Genomic DNA, 15,936 nt, shown 5'->3' with positions numbered 1-15,936 from the left:
AGTCCTGAGCTGGCGGAAGGGATGGAGCAGGAGGACTTTAAGCCACCTGTGCATTCCCATTATTGAGGCCTATGCAGGACCCTGCCGAGCTTCCAGTGTAAATTAAATAGCTTCAGGACTGTTAGCATCTAAGCATTCCCTAGTCCTGCCTAACTCCCAGAAAACCCTTCCTCCACCTTCCTGCCTCTCCACTTGCTCAAACCTCCCATTTATCTCGCATGGCACATTTACACTGGGAGCCCCAGTAGTGCCTTTTCTTGAATGTCTGGAAAGCACCGAGCATCCTGATGGTCCCACTGTCAATAAATAACAACAAAGCAAACCTCCTAACCTGCACCAGGAAATGTACCACAGAACACACCCACTGTGCTGACTGAATGACCTAACCTTCCAATGAGTTCAATGGACAAAGGCTACAGAGGAAAGAACTGCCAGCAATATGGTTCAATACATCACACGTTATTTGATTCAACCTGCAGTAACTGCAGCCCAGGACCTCCTGGCCCCAGCAAGGAGCAGCTATCAGGACTCTGGAGACACGCATAAGCAGATATAAACCAGCAGAAGATCAAAATAAATAGCGAAGAGCAGGAGCAGATCAAAGGGGAAGGAGTTTTTATCTAAGGGGGGTGGGGAATCTTCCCAGAGCAGATGAAATACTGAAGGCTTCTAAATGCCAACTGTAAAAGCAGAGATGTAGCCTCAAGGATGTGTCGTGCTGGAGAGACAATGAAACAGACTCATCCCTGGTGTAGTCTCCATTGATGCCAATGGATGTACACTGAACTGTCCCAACACTCTCCCTGGCCAAAGGGAGAGTGTTTATTCATTTGCACTGCAGTAGTGCCTGGACACCAGGCGCTGCACAAACACAAATCACCCGACTGGCTCCCTCCTTATGAACTACCCGTTCCTCCTCCACCCCCAACAGTAATTCTCTCACAATCTGTCTGGATTTGATCACTCTCGAAGGCAAAACCCTTAACAGTGACCTTAGCACCTCCCAAATGCATGGAGCATGTGACAGTCAGCTGTGCTGATGTGTTGAGATAGCTGATGTAAAAGCAGTGAGGTCACTGGGATGCGAGTTGGATGATGCTGGGAGTACAGACTGCTTTTGGGTATGCACTGGAGATGGAAATGGAAGCCTGAGGGTGTGCTGGAATCCATACTTGACAGCACTGCAGGTACTTGGAAGGTGCCAAAAATGCAAGAGTCTTGCCCCATAACTACTTATTTCCAAGAATGCAAGAGTCTTGCCCCATAACTACTTATTTCCAGGATGTAAAGGCTTGGGAAGAATGGGGAGTGTCCTGCTGCAGCCTTAACTGTTACCAAGTGCTGCATGTGCCTGTTAACCCTGTACACCTCAGCACAGCTAATACTCAGCTTCCTTCCTTCTCTGTGCAGGAAGACTCGAGTATACATATTAGTGCCACAGATAGGAGCCTATAATAGGCTTCAGCAGCTTTGGGAGTCAAGAGAATGCTCCTTTTCATTAGCTTTATCTCAGCCAGGCTTTAACATGAAGGTTCTCCCAATATATACACACAGTCACACCGGGTCAATCCAGCAAATTGCATCTGTAATGCTCTCAGAGCAATTCATTACCGAATACCACTCACACCTTTCAACTAGATTAGCAAGGCTCTGGCTGCAGCTCAACTAGACTACAGCTCTAGGTCTACATCTATGTATCTACATAAAAGCTACCTTTGGGAGATGGAGGTCCTGGCCCTTACCTTTCTGTGAGTGAGTTTTGGCAGCTTTTCCCGGTCGAGAGATGAAATGAGAATGGATGGATGGCACAATAAATAAAACAGAAAAGTGGAGAGAGTGAGAGAAGGATAGAAATAAACAGGACAGTAACATTTGACTATCACAGCACAAACAGGCTGACTTTCAAAGTGATTTTCTAGGATCAAGAGGCCAGGTCCCACCATTCACGGTGCTGTGCAGCACTGATGGCAACAGGGCCCCAATCTTGACTGAGGCTACCAGCAGTGACTGCAGTACAAATAAGGATGCACTGGCATCCCTCACGTTAATCAGAACAGGAGCTGTCCACAGCGTGGCAAGGGAGGGAGGAGAAATAACATGCAAGGTGATTCTGCAACCCTTACTCTGGTGGAGCAGTGCTTATGTCTGGGAGTCACCCCAGGATGCCCAGCAGGGTTTTGCAATTCACTGAGCAGGCGGCTGGGACAACTCCCCAGCTGTAGCCATTGGGAAAGACCATCGTTCCTCCATGGGTCCATGATTGGAGGCACTGGGAGTGGGAGCCCACGGCTGGGGATCTGGCCTCTTTCACTGCCTGTAGCCCACGAAAGCTCATGCTCAAATAAATTTGTTAGTCTCCAAGGTGCCACAAGTACTCCTGTTCTTTTTACTGCCTGTATAGTTACTGGGCCTTCCCCGCCAACGCCCCTTCCCGCCCGCAGCCTAAATTTCACAGGATGGCACTAGGCCTCCTGTATTAAAAGGGGACAGAACAAAGAGACGACCCCTTTCCCACAAAGATTACACGTCACCCACAACACCTAGATCCTTTCAGACAACCCGCAGCAAGATGCCTTCCCCGCACAGGGGCCAAAGGATGGCGCCTGCCCAACCCTCCTGTTAATCCTGGTGTTCTGAGTACTGCTGCAGTCTCACTTCCTAAGGACCCAGTGTCACGCATGCAGAGAGCAAAGGAGGGCGTGGAAGGGGGAAGCATGAATCCACTCTAAGGGAGGAGGATATGGCTGGTTATCTGGAAATGAGTCAAAGCTAATTCTGACCCAGCCACAGGAGTAATGGGCTGGCAACAGAAGCATCAGGTTCAATGGGAAAGGCTGCTCCCAGGAGTTCACCGACCAACCCACCCAGAGACCTGGGGCTTCTCAAAGTCCCTGGACAGCTGGTTCTCAAGAAAATTTCAGCCCAGGCCACGGTGCTCTGTGCAGTTTGAATCAGTCATCAATCAGCATTCAGATATTGGGATGCTTATTTAGAGTGAACCTCTTGCCCCTCACTAGCCCAAACACACATGATCAGAGGGGCAAGATGGCAGCTTCAAGGTTTCATCTCTAGGAGGGAGCTCCCTCAGGTGAGACCCCAGGCCCACTCACCTCACGTGGAACCCCAGCAGTGGCCCAGGCCCACCCCCTCTCAAGCAGGTCACCAGGCCCATGCCCCTCAGGTGAGATCCCAGCAGTGGCCCAGGCCCACCCCACCCTCAGGCAGGATGCTAGGAGCAGCTTCAGCAACTCTCCTGGCCTGGAGCTATCAAAACTTGGCTTCCCTGAAGCCCCAGACTGCATGGACTTTGTTGCATTTGATAGGAAAGTTCCAGTCACCGGAAATTGATTTGGGTGCATTATGTCTTGCCCAACTGCACACTTCCCCTTCCCTGAAGCATATTTTAATAGGTTCACACATGTTTCATTCTCCTTTATTATTGTACAAATGAGCTCACAAACTGAAGAGTGCTCAATGCAGGGAAAATGGGAGGGCAGCTTTGTTTGCATCTCCCTTCACGTGTAAACAAGGGTCCTTGCTGGTATCCAAGAGCTGCCAGGAGCCAGGGAGATGGAAAAAATTCAAGGGGGGGCCATATTTTTATACTGCCTTCAGCATAAATTAAAATGGCTCTGAATCCTTTTTTGCCCAGCTAACTTCCACCAGTTGGGAGAAGCAAACCTCTCTGTATCAGTCCCAAGCCAGGCTAGGAAAAAAAAAAACCCCTTTGTCATTCAGGATGGGCTTCTTTGGTTCAGGGAGTTGAGTCCTGTGGCGAGACTGGTGGTAAGATCAAAAGCACTTGCCGGCCTTAATGGGCCCTGTTTAGTTATCAAAGAGCCCTTCTCAGGTCATGGCAGCTTGACAGCAGACAGGGAACGGCCTATGCTGTGCAACTCTTGGGTGGTCACAGACACAACTCTTCTCCCCGTCCCTGTCGCACTCACAAACATCGGCTGCCAATGAAACCTTTCGTTTTCGCTGTGGATTTGTCCACATGGAGAACTGATCCTGGAACAAGGCAGGGGGTTAATCTAAATAGCTACAGCTATTCCGGAAGAACGGTGTTCACACAGCACACTACTCTGCAGTGGCTATTCCAGTCAGTTTCCCCATGTAGACAAGGCCTGCCTTTTGCTGTTTGTAGGTGGGCCCTTTCCAGCTACCTCGCCAGGCAGGAGGCAGTGGCACATCCTAACAATGGGGGAATCTCAAATGACTTGGAGTTTGGGCTTGTTTCACAGACACACTGAGGGTTTATTATTCTTTATCTGTATTATGGTTGCACTGAAACACCCCATGGAAGCGACATCAATTTACACCAGCTGCGAATCTGGCTCATTGGCTCCAATGGAGCAGTGCCGACTTACACAAGTTGGGGATCTGAGCCCACTGATTCCGATGGAGCTGTGCAAATTGACATGAGCAGGGGATATGGGATGAGCTCTATAAACAAATTAGTCTTCACAGCTGCTAACTTTGGGCTTCATGCGTGTTTGTCTTTATCTCTTCAAAGACCAACTGTGTGCTGGGTCTGCCTCATCTTGCTGCTGATCAGGTGAATAAAGCCTGGGCAGCAGCAGCAGCAGCAGCAGCAAGGAGAAAAAAGCCCATAGCCATTAAAGGAAACGGTAAAAGAGTGCAATGGCTGCTGTTAGAACAAGCTGAAAGAGACTGAGCAGCCAGTAATAAGTTCTGGCATTAGCAGATGGCTTCGTTTTGCAGCAGGAATGGGTTCCCCCTCCCATACCTGCAAAGTTGTGTCACCTTCTCCTTGAGTCTCGCCATCAGTATATATCACTCTCTGCCTTGAGGTCTCCTTCCTCCTTGTCTTCCTCCCACTACGAACCCAATTATAAATATCCTCCACAGCACTGCTCTCTAAATAAACCAAAGAAGCAGCCTGACAATGAGGACTGCTTGAGTGTCAGCATATTAAATTCACTCACTATGGCTAGGAGGACAGGAAAAGAAATCCCACCATTCATTTCTCTTATTGATTTATAATACCACCTTGAACTCTGTCTCTCTAGCTATAAGAATGCAGCTCCATGCTTTCCATTCAGCCACCTGACTCAGACAGCACACAGATTGATTCAACTGCATTCACTTTTTCTTCTGCCTCAAGTATTTATGCTTCGGGAGGAGAGGGGATAAATAACATCTTGTATGTTACACATTAATATATATATTTTTTAAAGTGTTGGAGGATCAAAAAGGGGATATTGATTAGACAGCAGGACAGAGTAAGAGGAGGTTTCTTTAAGGAGGAAGGCAGTAATTCTGATGCCTATCATGTTGAGGGGAAAACTGATTTTAGAGATGGAGATGGCATAGTGGATACAGTATCTGTGCACATTCTGTGCACAGGGCGGATTGTCATCTTTGTCCAGGCAGACATAGAACTGCTCCACTATGCACAGTGCTGAAGCAAAACGTATCATCTGACACGTACATAGATTCTGACCCTAAGAAAAACACTGGGAAGGAAAAGGTCTTAATTTTATCCTGCAGGTGGATAGTCTATCTCCTCAGGGCTTCAGGAAGCTGTATTTTCTTGTCATTTTGACTTATAGCTGACAGAACAAATGTAGCACTGCGCCACATACAAAGGGTCAGGCAAAATTTGGGAGGTGACTTGCTAGGAATCCTGGGAGCTACTTGATTTCACTGCAGCTCTTTGAGAGCAAGGCTAGATGACTAGCAAAGGACAGGACACATACCATAGGCATATAGCAGGGTGGCTGTTCTCTGGATAGCCCAGATTACAAGGGACAATCCTGCCAGATTCACACCTTAAATCAGGTCCTGTTATCCTAGATCCTTGTCAGCCAGAGGACATCCTGCTTAAGACTGTAAGCTCTTCGGGGCAGAGAACGTCTTTTTGTTCTGTCTGTACAGCTCCAAGAACAATGGGGTTCTGGCCCATGACCATACAGTACAAATAAATAAAGAAAAACCTTGTCAGGCTTGGGTGGGGAGAATATTATTAAACAATTCCCATTATTTTCAGTCGCACTTTGCCACTCACTCCTGGGAGACTAACTCACTCCTTTTGGCAACCGCGAGGCAGATTCAACTTGCAATTGATGCCCAGGAGCTGCTTGTACTAGGAGGTTAGCACTCTGGCACTGTCCCCTTTCAGACCTTGTGCTCCTCACAGCAGGGATCAACTCCCTCCATCTGTGGAAATCTCACCACCTTCGATCAAAGGAGGCAGGCAGGAAATCATAGGCAACGTTCTCCTCCACTCTACAGAGCAGCAATCAGCTGCAATACCGGAAAAACCTGTCCTCTCTCCAGATGTTCTTTCTCCGCGGCCAGCTGTTTGAAATGGCCCCCTGCTCTGGCATGGGCAGTTTAACTAATATGCTGACAATGTGCTGACCAATGGCAACCAGTAAGAGGCCAGATTCATCCCTACTGTGATTATAACTGAACCCTAGTTTGCCTGCAGACACTAACCCCCAGGAGTTAAATGGAATGGTAGAGAGAAGGCAACACTTGCACTTAGCCCAGCCACCATCTTCGGTGGCATACCCCTAGCCAGCTTGTCACCATCATCTCTACTGGATTATTTATTGCACCGCTCTAGGCTCAGCTATCATAGTCCTCTCACAAAACCTACTGCCCCAGGGAGCTGATGGCCTTCCTCATCGACTTCTGCAGGAACAGAATCAGGCCCTAAGCAGGCAGTTTCTGCTCCAAAATGAGCATAAAAACCTAATCGCTTCAATTACCCCGACAGCAAAGAAGCTGATGCAGAGTGCTTTGTGGCAATGATTAGCAGCATTTAACAGAGCCATTTATAAACTGACAGCCGGTCACAGCATCAAGTAAATAATCATAATGTTGGGTTGGTTTCTTTTTTTCTTTTTTGGTATAAATAGTTCTAACCATCTCCTTGATGCGCTAGTTTAAAAAACATTAAAAGCGAGTGGCCATCAATCTCTCTCTGAAAACGCCACAGTGAGAACAACAAAGCCAGGGGGAGGAATGCGGGAGCTGGGGAAGGGCCGTATGGGCTGATGGAAGTGATGACTGGAATAGCAGAGCCACCATTAGGACCCTTGGGTGGGAATTCTGAACCTGCAAAGACACCCACCCTGATTACTGAGGCATAAGAACCATGGGGGTTTCACTGCAATGGAACTGAACCCATCTAGTGGCCTAATCACCACACCATCCCTGCTCTTGCTCCTATTTGTACACTGCCATTTCTTGACACACCACAGGAAAAGCCAGGAGCCTAGGAGCCAGCTGATCTAAATGGGTCTCTCTCCATGGATGTCAATTTACACCAGCTGAGAATCTGGCCCTGGTTGCATGATGCTAATCAGGGCAATGTTCTTGTCAATACCTGATGGCCTAGCTACTCCAGTTGGCCATGAACTGGCTCAAGATTTGGGCTAAGAGCTTTTAGCTCAAGACACCCCATCATATGAGGGATCTTTTGAAAGAGGACAGGGGTTAGTTAGGATTGCAAAGGCAAATTCAGACTAAGAATGGGCCCCGTGACTATGACAACAGCGCTTCCTACCTCTGAAAAGAGACAAATCAAAAGTTCAAGCAATCACATTTGTTGTTCCAGTAAGATACACTGGATCCCCTCTACCACGTGATCTCCACCTACTCCCCCCTACTTCTGGATTGCACATTCCCTGGGCTTGTCAGTTGCATAGCTTGTGTCTGCCATGGTGGGATCGTGGAAGCTGAGTGCCACTCAACTCAACTGCGGTGCTGTACAGTACAGGAAGGGTTAATGAGCATCTACCCATGCACTGGGCATCACATGTCCCAGGAGCAACCTGCACATCAGCTTTCAGGATAGACTGACCAGATAGCAAGTGTGAAAAATCAGGACAGGGGATGGGGGGTAATAGGAGCCTATATAAGAAAAAGCCCCAAATATCAGGACTGTCCCTATAAAATCAGGACATCTGGTCACCCTAGTTCAGGAGTCCACTGATCTTCTGCTCTGCCAAGTCACCACCACTGGGCACTTCACCACTTGTCAATGAGTCCTACCTCCTGAAGGGCTGAATCAGCAGAGGGCCAGTGGGGTGATTAACATCAGCAAATGCTATGGGATGAGTGTCAAACCCACAGATATCTTTCATAGAGCAGGGGGGGGAAGGAAAGAAGGAACAGGAAAGAAAAGATATACAGGAGCATCAAAAACACAAACAGAAAGAGGAGGAGGGATCAGGAAAAGGAACGAGTTGAGATGAGGCTAGAAGAAAAGAGAGAGGGGAGTAAAGGAAAGCAAGATACAGAGACGGTGATAGATCAAGGCAAGGGATAGCTGCTCATCCTCCCCGCTCCTATCTCCCTTCAACTCGGATGTGAAACCCCTCAGTGCTGCCCTGGAGATTGGAGGGAGACCAGCCATCTAACCACCCACTCTCCCATGAATGCCACAGCATGTTCAGCCCCTGCACCACTCCCACATTTCATTTTAATTTTAGCAAATATTTCAGAAGACAGAACCCAAAACTCCAGGGATTTAGCTGCAGCCCGTGCAATGGAAATTCACAGAGCATCACAGCCTATTGCTCATTACAGATCCGCGAGTCACTGTCTCCGTAACAGATAGGAGGCAGAGTAAAGGTCATTAGACCCATGCATATTTAATTCTAGCTGCTTGTAGACTAGGATTGAGACATACCTTGGCTTTATTGATTGTGCAGTGGAGAGCATTGTTTTCTTGGTCGTACAGCAAACTGAAATCCAGTGTTCCCAGTGTAGCTGAAAAAGACAAAAGAGCCTTGTTAACTTGAGCTGCCCAGCAAACGCTGTTTTTACTCTCACTAAATGGGAATAAAGTAGAGGGCTGCTGGAGAAAGGGACCCAGGGAGATGCAAAAGATTCTGTTACAAGGCTGGTGTGAAACAGTCTGCAAACTCAGGGCCTGATTGTCAGAGGTGCTGACCAATCCTAGCTGCCACTGAATCACCATGGGTGCTCAGCACTTTTGACAATCGGACCAGACACGTACAACTTCAAGGAGCAATTTACAAAACCCCCATTGGTTTCAATGGGACCAGACTGGACATTAGGACATGCAACACTAGAGACACGGATGCTTTCAGCCACCCTTGCCCAGGGCCATGGACATCCTCAGCTGGGTCTAGGAAACGGAGTTCCCACTCTCATGAAGCAGGATCCCTTACAGGATGCTGGTCACCCCTGCTGGACTGGGAATACGTCCCGACCCTTCTCTCCTGTAACACTGTGTATTGTGGCACAAGTTCAACCCACGCCAAGTGGGCACAGGACCCCTCCGTCATAATGGGAGCTCCACCCGCCTGTGCCATGGCTGAATTTGGCTAACATAATGCAACTGCTAATTTTCCACCCATTTTATTCCCCTCACTCCTGGCAGCCTTCAGCACCTGCCACCCCAATCCTACTCCTCACTCCCCCCACAACAGCCTCCACCTCCCTGACTCCTACCTTGGCAGGCTCCAGCCACCCTGCAATCTCACTCCTTGGCAGGCTTCAGCTGCCACCCTCACCTCACCTTCCTCCCAGGCTCCAACAAGGAGCCAGCTCCATTGCCTCCCCCAATCCCACGTTCCCCCCAGCCACACCCCCCCCCAAGGAGAGGCTTCTGTGCAGGAGGCAAAGAGGAGAGGCACCCTGCTGGGATCCCCCCACCTTACTGCAGTGTAATGGGGAGAGAGGGCAGCTGCTGCTGAGCTCAGTGGCAGGGGGGCAGCTCCGCCGTGCCCTGCTCAGAGCAAACAGGGTAGCTGCTGCCTGCAGTCCACAGCCCCTTGCTCGACAAGCAGCTGAAGCAAGAACTGCAGACAAAGTCCCCCTGGCCACTGATTGCCACGCAACCCCCAGACCATGACACTGTTGCTGTTACCGCGAGTGCCAAGCGAGTGCCATGGGAACTGGTGCCAGCCCTTGACGGGACACCGGATGCACTTTCAATGTAGGTCAAGGTGCCTGGCTATTACAATGCACGGCTGCTAGTGCACACGCAACACAACAACAAACCATCATTCCCGACTCAGTGGGCTAGCAAGAACACCCTTCCACCCTCAGGGAAAGAAAGATGCGTTTTACCATTGCACCACAAGGGCTGACAGTTTGCAACTGACCAACAGCTATGGGACTTTGCTTGCCTTGTTTGGCCCCAAGCATTCCTTGCCGCTGGGAAAATGGGAGACCAGCTGATAAAACCACAGAGCTGTCATTTGCAGTCGCTCAGAATAATGAGTGAAACCCAGAATAACCTTGGCTGCACAGCGGCTTCAACAGTCGGTGTAGCAGATGGATGCAGACTAACACCCATGACAGCGACTGCCTTTGGGGGTGCCCGATCCTGCTCTCACTTTCCCCTCCCCTTGCAACCTTGCTGGCCTCATCTACTCCAACGAACACGTTCTCGCCAGCCATCTCTTAACACTGCTCTTTTTCCAGCTGGGTTTGCCATCGCTGGGGCCCATGAAAAGAAAATCACTAAGGTCTGTCTACACTGCGTCTGGGAATAAGCCGCCCAGCCAGGGCCATAGACTTGTGCTAGCAGGGCTCCCACTAGCATGCTAAAAATAGCTATGCAGACATTGCAGCTTGTCTCCCCAGGCTTGGCTCCAGCCCAGGCTCCAGCCCAAGCCACAACTTCTGCACAGCCATTTTTAGCATGTAACGCAAGCCCTGCCATCACAAGTCTGTAGAGCCGAGCCAGGAGGCTTGCTCCCAGACACAGTGTAGACATACCCTTAGGGATCAGGCCTGCACACGGGGCCTTAGCTGCATTAAGGGTGCTGTTTCCTTGACCACTGATCCCTATTTTATCAACCACAAGTGGCATTAGGAACCAGCAAGGGCAGCAAATGTCCAGCAGTGCTGATAAACGGACAATCTCCTGGCTTCTCAGTCACGCAATCCAAAGCCTTCTCCTTCTATAAGGTACTAGTGGGGCAGAGCAGGTCCGAGATCTCCCCGTCTTTAGAGAGAGGTTCTGTTCCAGACCTGTCTCTAGACAGCTTCCATGTGTTGAGGTTTGCAGGGTGTGGCTCTTGGATCACCGATTACTGGCTCCCAAGGGTCACAATAACTACAGGTGATAGGTAAAATCCAGAACAGGCATGAGCAGCTGCCGCTCCAGGGATTTCAGTAAGGCTCTTTAGTACAGCCAAGCAGCTCTCAGCACAAGTCTATGTATGCCTGTACCTGCGTGTGCATATAAGCTAAACCCCCCTTTGCACATCCCCTTCCCTGAGAGCTGGGCCAGTTTCCAGTGCAAATTAGAGCAGTCAGTGGGTAACCACGTTGCTTACAGCCCTAAGAAGCTGTTCTGACAGCCAGAGGATAAGGATGCCCTGGCCTCACCCCCTTTTCCCAGCCACCCTGTGCCAGTGGAAGGGAGGGAGGGCCCTAAGAGTAGATATGGAGGCTTCCCATCACCCGAGGATTCCTAGAGGCTGGGCAACCTGTAGCCAATCCTCTGGAGTTAAGGCCGCTCACGCACACCAGCCCCAGAGTAGTCCTAGTGTGCAGAGGAGGGCTCACATCTGAATGAAGCCAGACATCTGGGAAAGCTGTCCTGCACACAGGGATAACGTTGCTGGGCATTTCTGTGCCGCCATGCTCCCAGGTTCCAACCCAAACACCACGGTTCCCAGTTTAATTCTGCAGAGCCAAGAGGCTTCGATAAGCATCCAAGAGTCTGAGAGCTCAGCACAGCCAAAGCTCTCCAAGGTTTCCCAAACGCTCTGTGCTCTATTTCACCCAGTCCAATCTAATCTCCTCTATCAGTCTAGTTATCTAAGAACCCCTTGTGTTCCCATCACCCGAGTCTTGTTTCTGAGGTTTGTCATGGGGAAAGGTGTCCCACAGCTTTTTGGGAAGTAAATGGTTAATTATGGTACAATGAGTGGGGGGTAATTTTCTCCCCAAATCTGTTCAGTGAAAGTTTTGTTCCACAAAACCCAGACTGGAATTCCTGGGATCTGGACGTCTTTTATCCACATCTCCAGGCTGGGAGGATTTGGATAAATGACTATCCCACGGTGAGTTTTCAGAGTGCTCCTGCCATACAAACCTCCCATGCACGTGCTCTCCAGCCCTAGGCACAGCATGAGATGCACATGAATCTCTGGACCCTTCTGGTCCCTGTGAGGCTCCTCCTGGCCTGTCTCCCCCAAACCAAGTCTCTTTCAGGCCCTCCCCTCAGACCACGATTTATAAATTCAAAACACCCAACACAACTATCCCCGGACCCCCACAAGCTACAGGGACCTTGCCCTGTGAACCCCATCTGCTCCAGCGCCAGCCAAAGAAGCAAACTTCCCTCCAGCAGCTCCCCCTTCAACTGAGTTCTCTAAGCCCTTTATAGGGATCACCAAACCCAGGGGTGGGCAATAATTTTCACAGGGGGACCAATCCACGAACTGGGGTAAGTCGGCACAAGCCACACATTTCTACTATATAAATGGAGGGGGTGCAGGGGCTGGGAGGGAGTTTGGGTGCAGGAGGGGGTTCTGAGCTGGGGCAGAGGGTTGGGGTGCAGGAGCTGGGAGGGAGTTGGGGTGCAGGAGGGGGTTCTGACTTGGGGCAGAGGGTTAGAGTGCAGGAGGGGGTGCAGGGGCTGGGAGGGAGTTTGGGTGCAGGAGGGGGTTCTGACCTGGCACTGAGAAGTTAAATGACTTATCCCAGGTTGCACAGTGAGCCTCTGTCAGAGATGGGATTACAACTCAAGTCTCTCAGTTCTGACTTCCAGGCTCATGCTGTAAACGCCAGACCATGTTGCCACCCTCTACGACTCAGCCTAACAGCACCTCCCATCCACTCGTCTCCCCAAGAGGAAACAGATGTTCAAAGCACAGTACCACCAAATAAATAGCACCACGAGGTCCCACAATCAGTGCCTCTCAGATCAGACTCAATTCGTTTACAAGATATTTTTCCTAACTGTCTACCCCATCAGCTTAGTCTGGGATCACCCAGGAGTTTTGAGGACTCATGTTAAAGGGCTTGCAAGTCCCTTACCAGCTAAGGAGCAGGTTTTCCAGACAGCAGCACCAAGCATGTTCTGCTGCAGGGGTTGCACTCTCTCTGGGATATCAGTGAAAAGACCTTAATTGACTTCAAGCGGCTTTGGATTGGGCCCTAGCTGAACGCAGGGAAAAGATTAAAACTAAGGGGGGACTGACCATGCTAAAACCAGTTACATTTAGCAAAACAATCAGAGGAAAGCGTTTGAACAGGAGCATTACTAATGATGAGATGGGGAAAATGATCAATAGGCTTTAATGGGAACTGAATAACGTCCTGTGTTGTTGTTGTTTTTAAAAACTCTGACTCTGTGTGGTGCCTTGGTTTGGAGCCCAGGCGGGTCTGAGGGCACAAAGGAAATCAGCGTTCCATTCAGAGCTCCCGCCGGATGAGCAGGAGAATGCCATCTAGATTTCAGCACCTGTGGAAACTGCAGAGGGTGTTTGCTTTGGTATTATTTACACCGCTGCTCCTTTAAAACAAGTCAGAGCCAGATGGGCTGGCTTAGCCACACTGCTGCGTAGTGCCACATGGGAGATGCAGGTTTGATCCCCCAAGCTGGTTGCTCACAGCCTGCTTTTCAGGGGAACTGAGCCGGTAATCCTTGAGAGAGCACCGTGGACTGTTTACATAGGGTCACCCAGATGGTTGTTTATGTAGGGCCAGCAGTTTTGTCTGCCTCTTGTTCATTCTCTTTGGAAATATTTGCATTCTCGTGCCCTTTTTCAGGCAGGCTGTAGGCTTTATACCCTACAGCTACCAACATGGATGCTGACCCATCCCCGTCTCTGTTTCTTTACTTGATTGTCATGCCATCATCAGCAGCAAATATAAAATTTCATGGGCCCAGTTCTCTGCTGGCTGATGTGAGGTGATGTAGCTCCACTGGTTTCAGTTTACACCAGCAAAGAATTTGGTCCCAAATTCTTTTAAAGAAGTCTATCCAGTGTCACCCCATACTCCTGACTCTCACACTAAGATGGAAAGTCTACTTCTCTCCGTACCTTGTATGCCAAGTACGAGGCTCCACATGGAGGCTTTTTCCCCACAACTGCTGCTAAGTTTCATGTACATCCTGCCTGGATGCCAGCATCTTTTACTCCTTCCTAATGCAACTGGGGCGAGGTGAAGTGGGGGCTTGCGTGTAGTTCAGCTTGCCGAAACAGCAAGAACTGAGAGCAATTAGCGCAACAAAGTAATTGTGCGTGCACACTGCACAGCCACTGCCCCCTTGATACCGTTCACTGCCTGCCACTGAGCCTAAGAACTGTTCAGGTGCAACAGTCATTACAGCTTACGGTGCCCACAAAGCCACCCCAGAGTCACTAACATTGAAATGCAATCATCTCTGGGGTGAAGAGGGGATCTTGACTGAAAGGACCTCACTCTGCAAGGTCCCCTCAGAAGGCCATACACACCGTTTGCCGAGTACTCACTTCATCTCTCGTGGAAAGATGAAGGGCTGAGCCAGCACTGCCAGAATCTGAGCTTGTGTCTCCATAGAATTCCAGCTAACCTGACAGCCTCATCGATTTCAAAGCCACAAGTATCTTTACGACTGTCTAGACTGCAGAACACAAGCTAAAGAATTTCACACAGCACATCCATCTACTGCATGCAACAGATGCAGCTACTGAATAAGCCACACACTCTCCTGGGAAGACAGGATTACAACCCAGCTTCTTCTGCTCCAAACACACAAGTCTCTACCCCTTAAGCTAGAGAAGACTGCCACAGATTTGGCTCACTAGCCTGCCCCATCCCTGCCACACACCAGGTAACAATACATCCCTGGCTGTTATTTTAAAGCAGAACCTGCACTGTACGATAACGAATACCTTTTCCCTTTCTAAGGATGTTCTGTCTACCATGTTGGGGCCCCGAATACCCTGCCCCAACCCCATTACCCCCGATTTACGTCCTCTGGAGGAGGAGGTTACCCACACTGTGGCTATAGGCACCGTTCCCTTAGGTAAATGAAGAGTGGAGATTACCATCAATACTGCTCCTGAATCGTCAGAGGGATACAACACAGATGAGAGATTAGAAAGAGAGAGAGAGAGAGAGATGGCTGCTGAGCCAGGAGAGGGGAATTCATTCCTGCTCTTAGTATTATACCTTTTGCCAAGAAGGAAGCAAACAGCGCATGGCCCTGCCGCAGTGTCATTTGCTATTGCAGGTTTTAATGGCTCCAGATGCAGAATAATTAGCGCTGCTGTGAATGCCACTCAGTGTGGTGGTTGTTCTTAATAGGACAGAGGCAGGTGCACTGTGGGCAGCAGTGTCCATTGCCTCAAGCTGAAATGTGCCGCTCTTGGTCTTAAACATGCACCTGCTGCCAGGAAGCTTTGCAACACTATGAGGCTCCAAGCAAGCAGAGCTCCAATAAATAATCTGCAGTCAGGAGGAGTCTGGCATTTCCCCGCTTGAGAGGCAAGCAACCTATTAAAATGGACTTGAAATTCCGCCGAACCACTCTGTTAAGAGAACCAAACTGACTATTTTCCATCTTGGTAAGAGTTAAAGGATGCTCTGCACCAGAGACCGTGCCTTGAAATATCATCCTGTCCATTCATTGACTGTCCATGTATGTCAGATCAGATCTGTTCCCACATACATATGCTGGAAATAACTCCACAGTAGGCTGAAATAACTGCCCCACACACCTGCTGTAATTTCCATCATTCCTGGCATAAACAGAATGCACATTTGTATATTAACCCCTCTGGCCAAATGATCCACCAATGGGCACTATTCTCACATCCCGCTGGGCCCCAATTTAAAACTAAACTTGAAAAATATTTTTGGGCTTAAATAAATAAAAACTTAATATATTTTAAACAAATCAACATTCACCTGCAGTACCTGCAACCAAGACACTGCAGCACCAGTAAAGTGCATAAGAACATGAAAGTAAAGCTGACA

General features: G+C 49.4%; 1 protein-coding gene across 1 annotated transcript in view; it reads right to left on the bottom strand.

The window, feature by feature from the left end:
* The window catches only part of DOC2B (double C2 domain beta), a 142,114-nt gene that overhangs the window by 100,693 nt on the left and 25,485 nt on the right, over nucleotides 1-15,936 (bottom strand). Inside the window, exon 2 of the mRNA XM_030536656.1 lies at nucleotides 8,669-8,748. Coding sequence (XP_030392516.1) covers nucleotides 8,669-8,748 — 80 coding nt within the window. The remainder of the gene's footprint in view (nucleotides 1-8,668; nucleotides 8,749-15,936) is intronic.

This window comes from Gopherus evgoodei, chromosome 17 (genome assembly GCF_007399415.2).
Source record: "Gopherus evgoodei ecotype Sinaloan lineage chromosome 17, rGopEvg1_v1.p, whole genome shotgun sequence".
Taxonomy (NCBI): Eukaryota; Metazoa; Chordata; order Testudines; family Testudinidae; genus Gopherus; species Gopherus evgoodei.
Note: the sequence above shows the minus strand (reverse complement) of the source record. Positions and strands in the feature narration are given on the sequence as shown.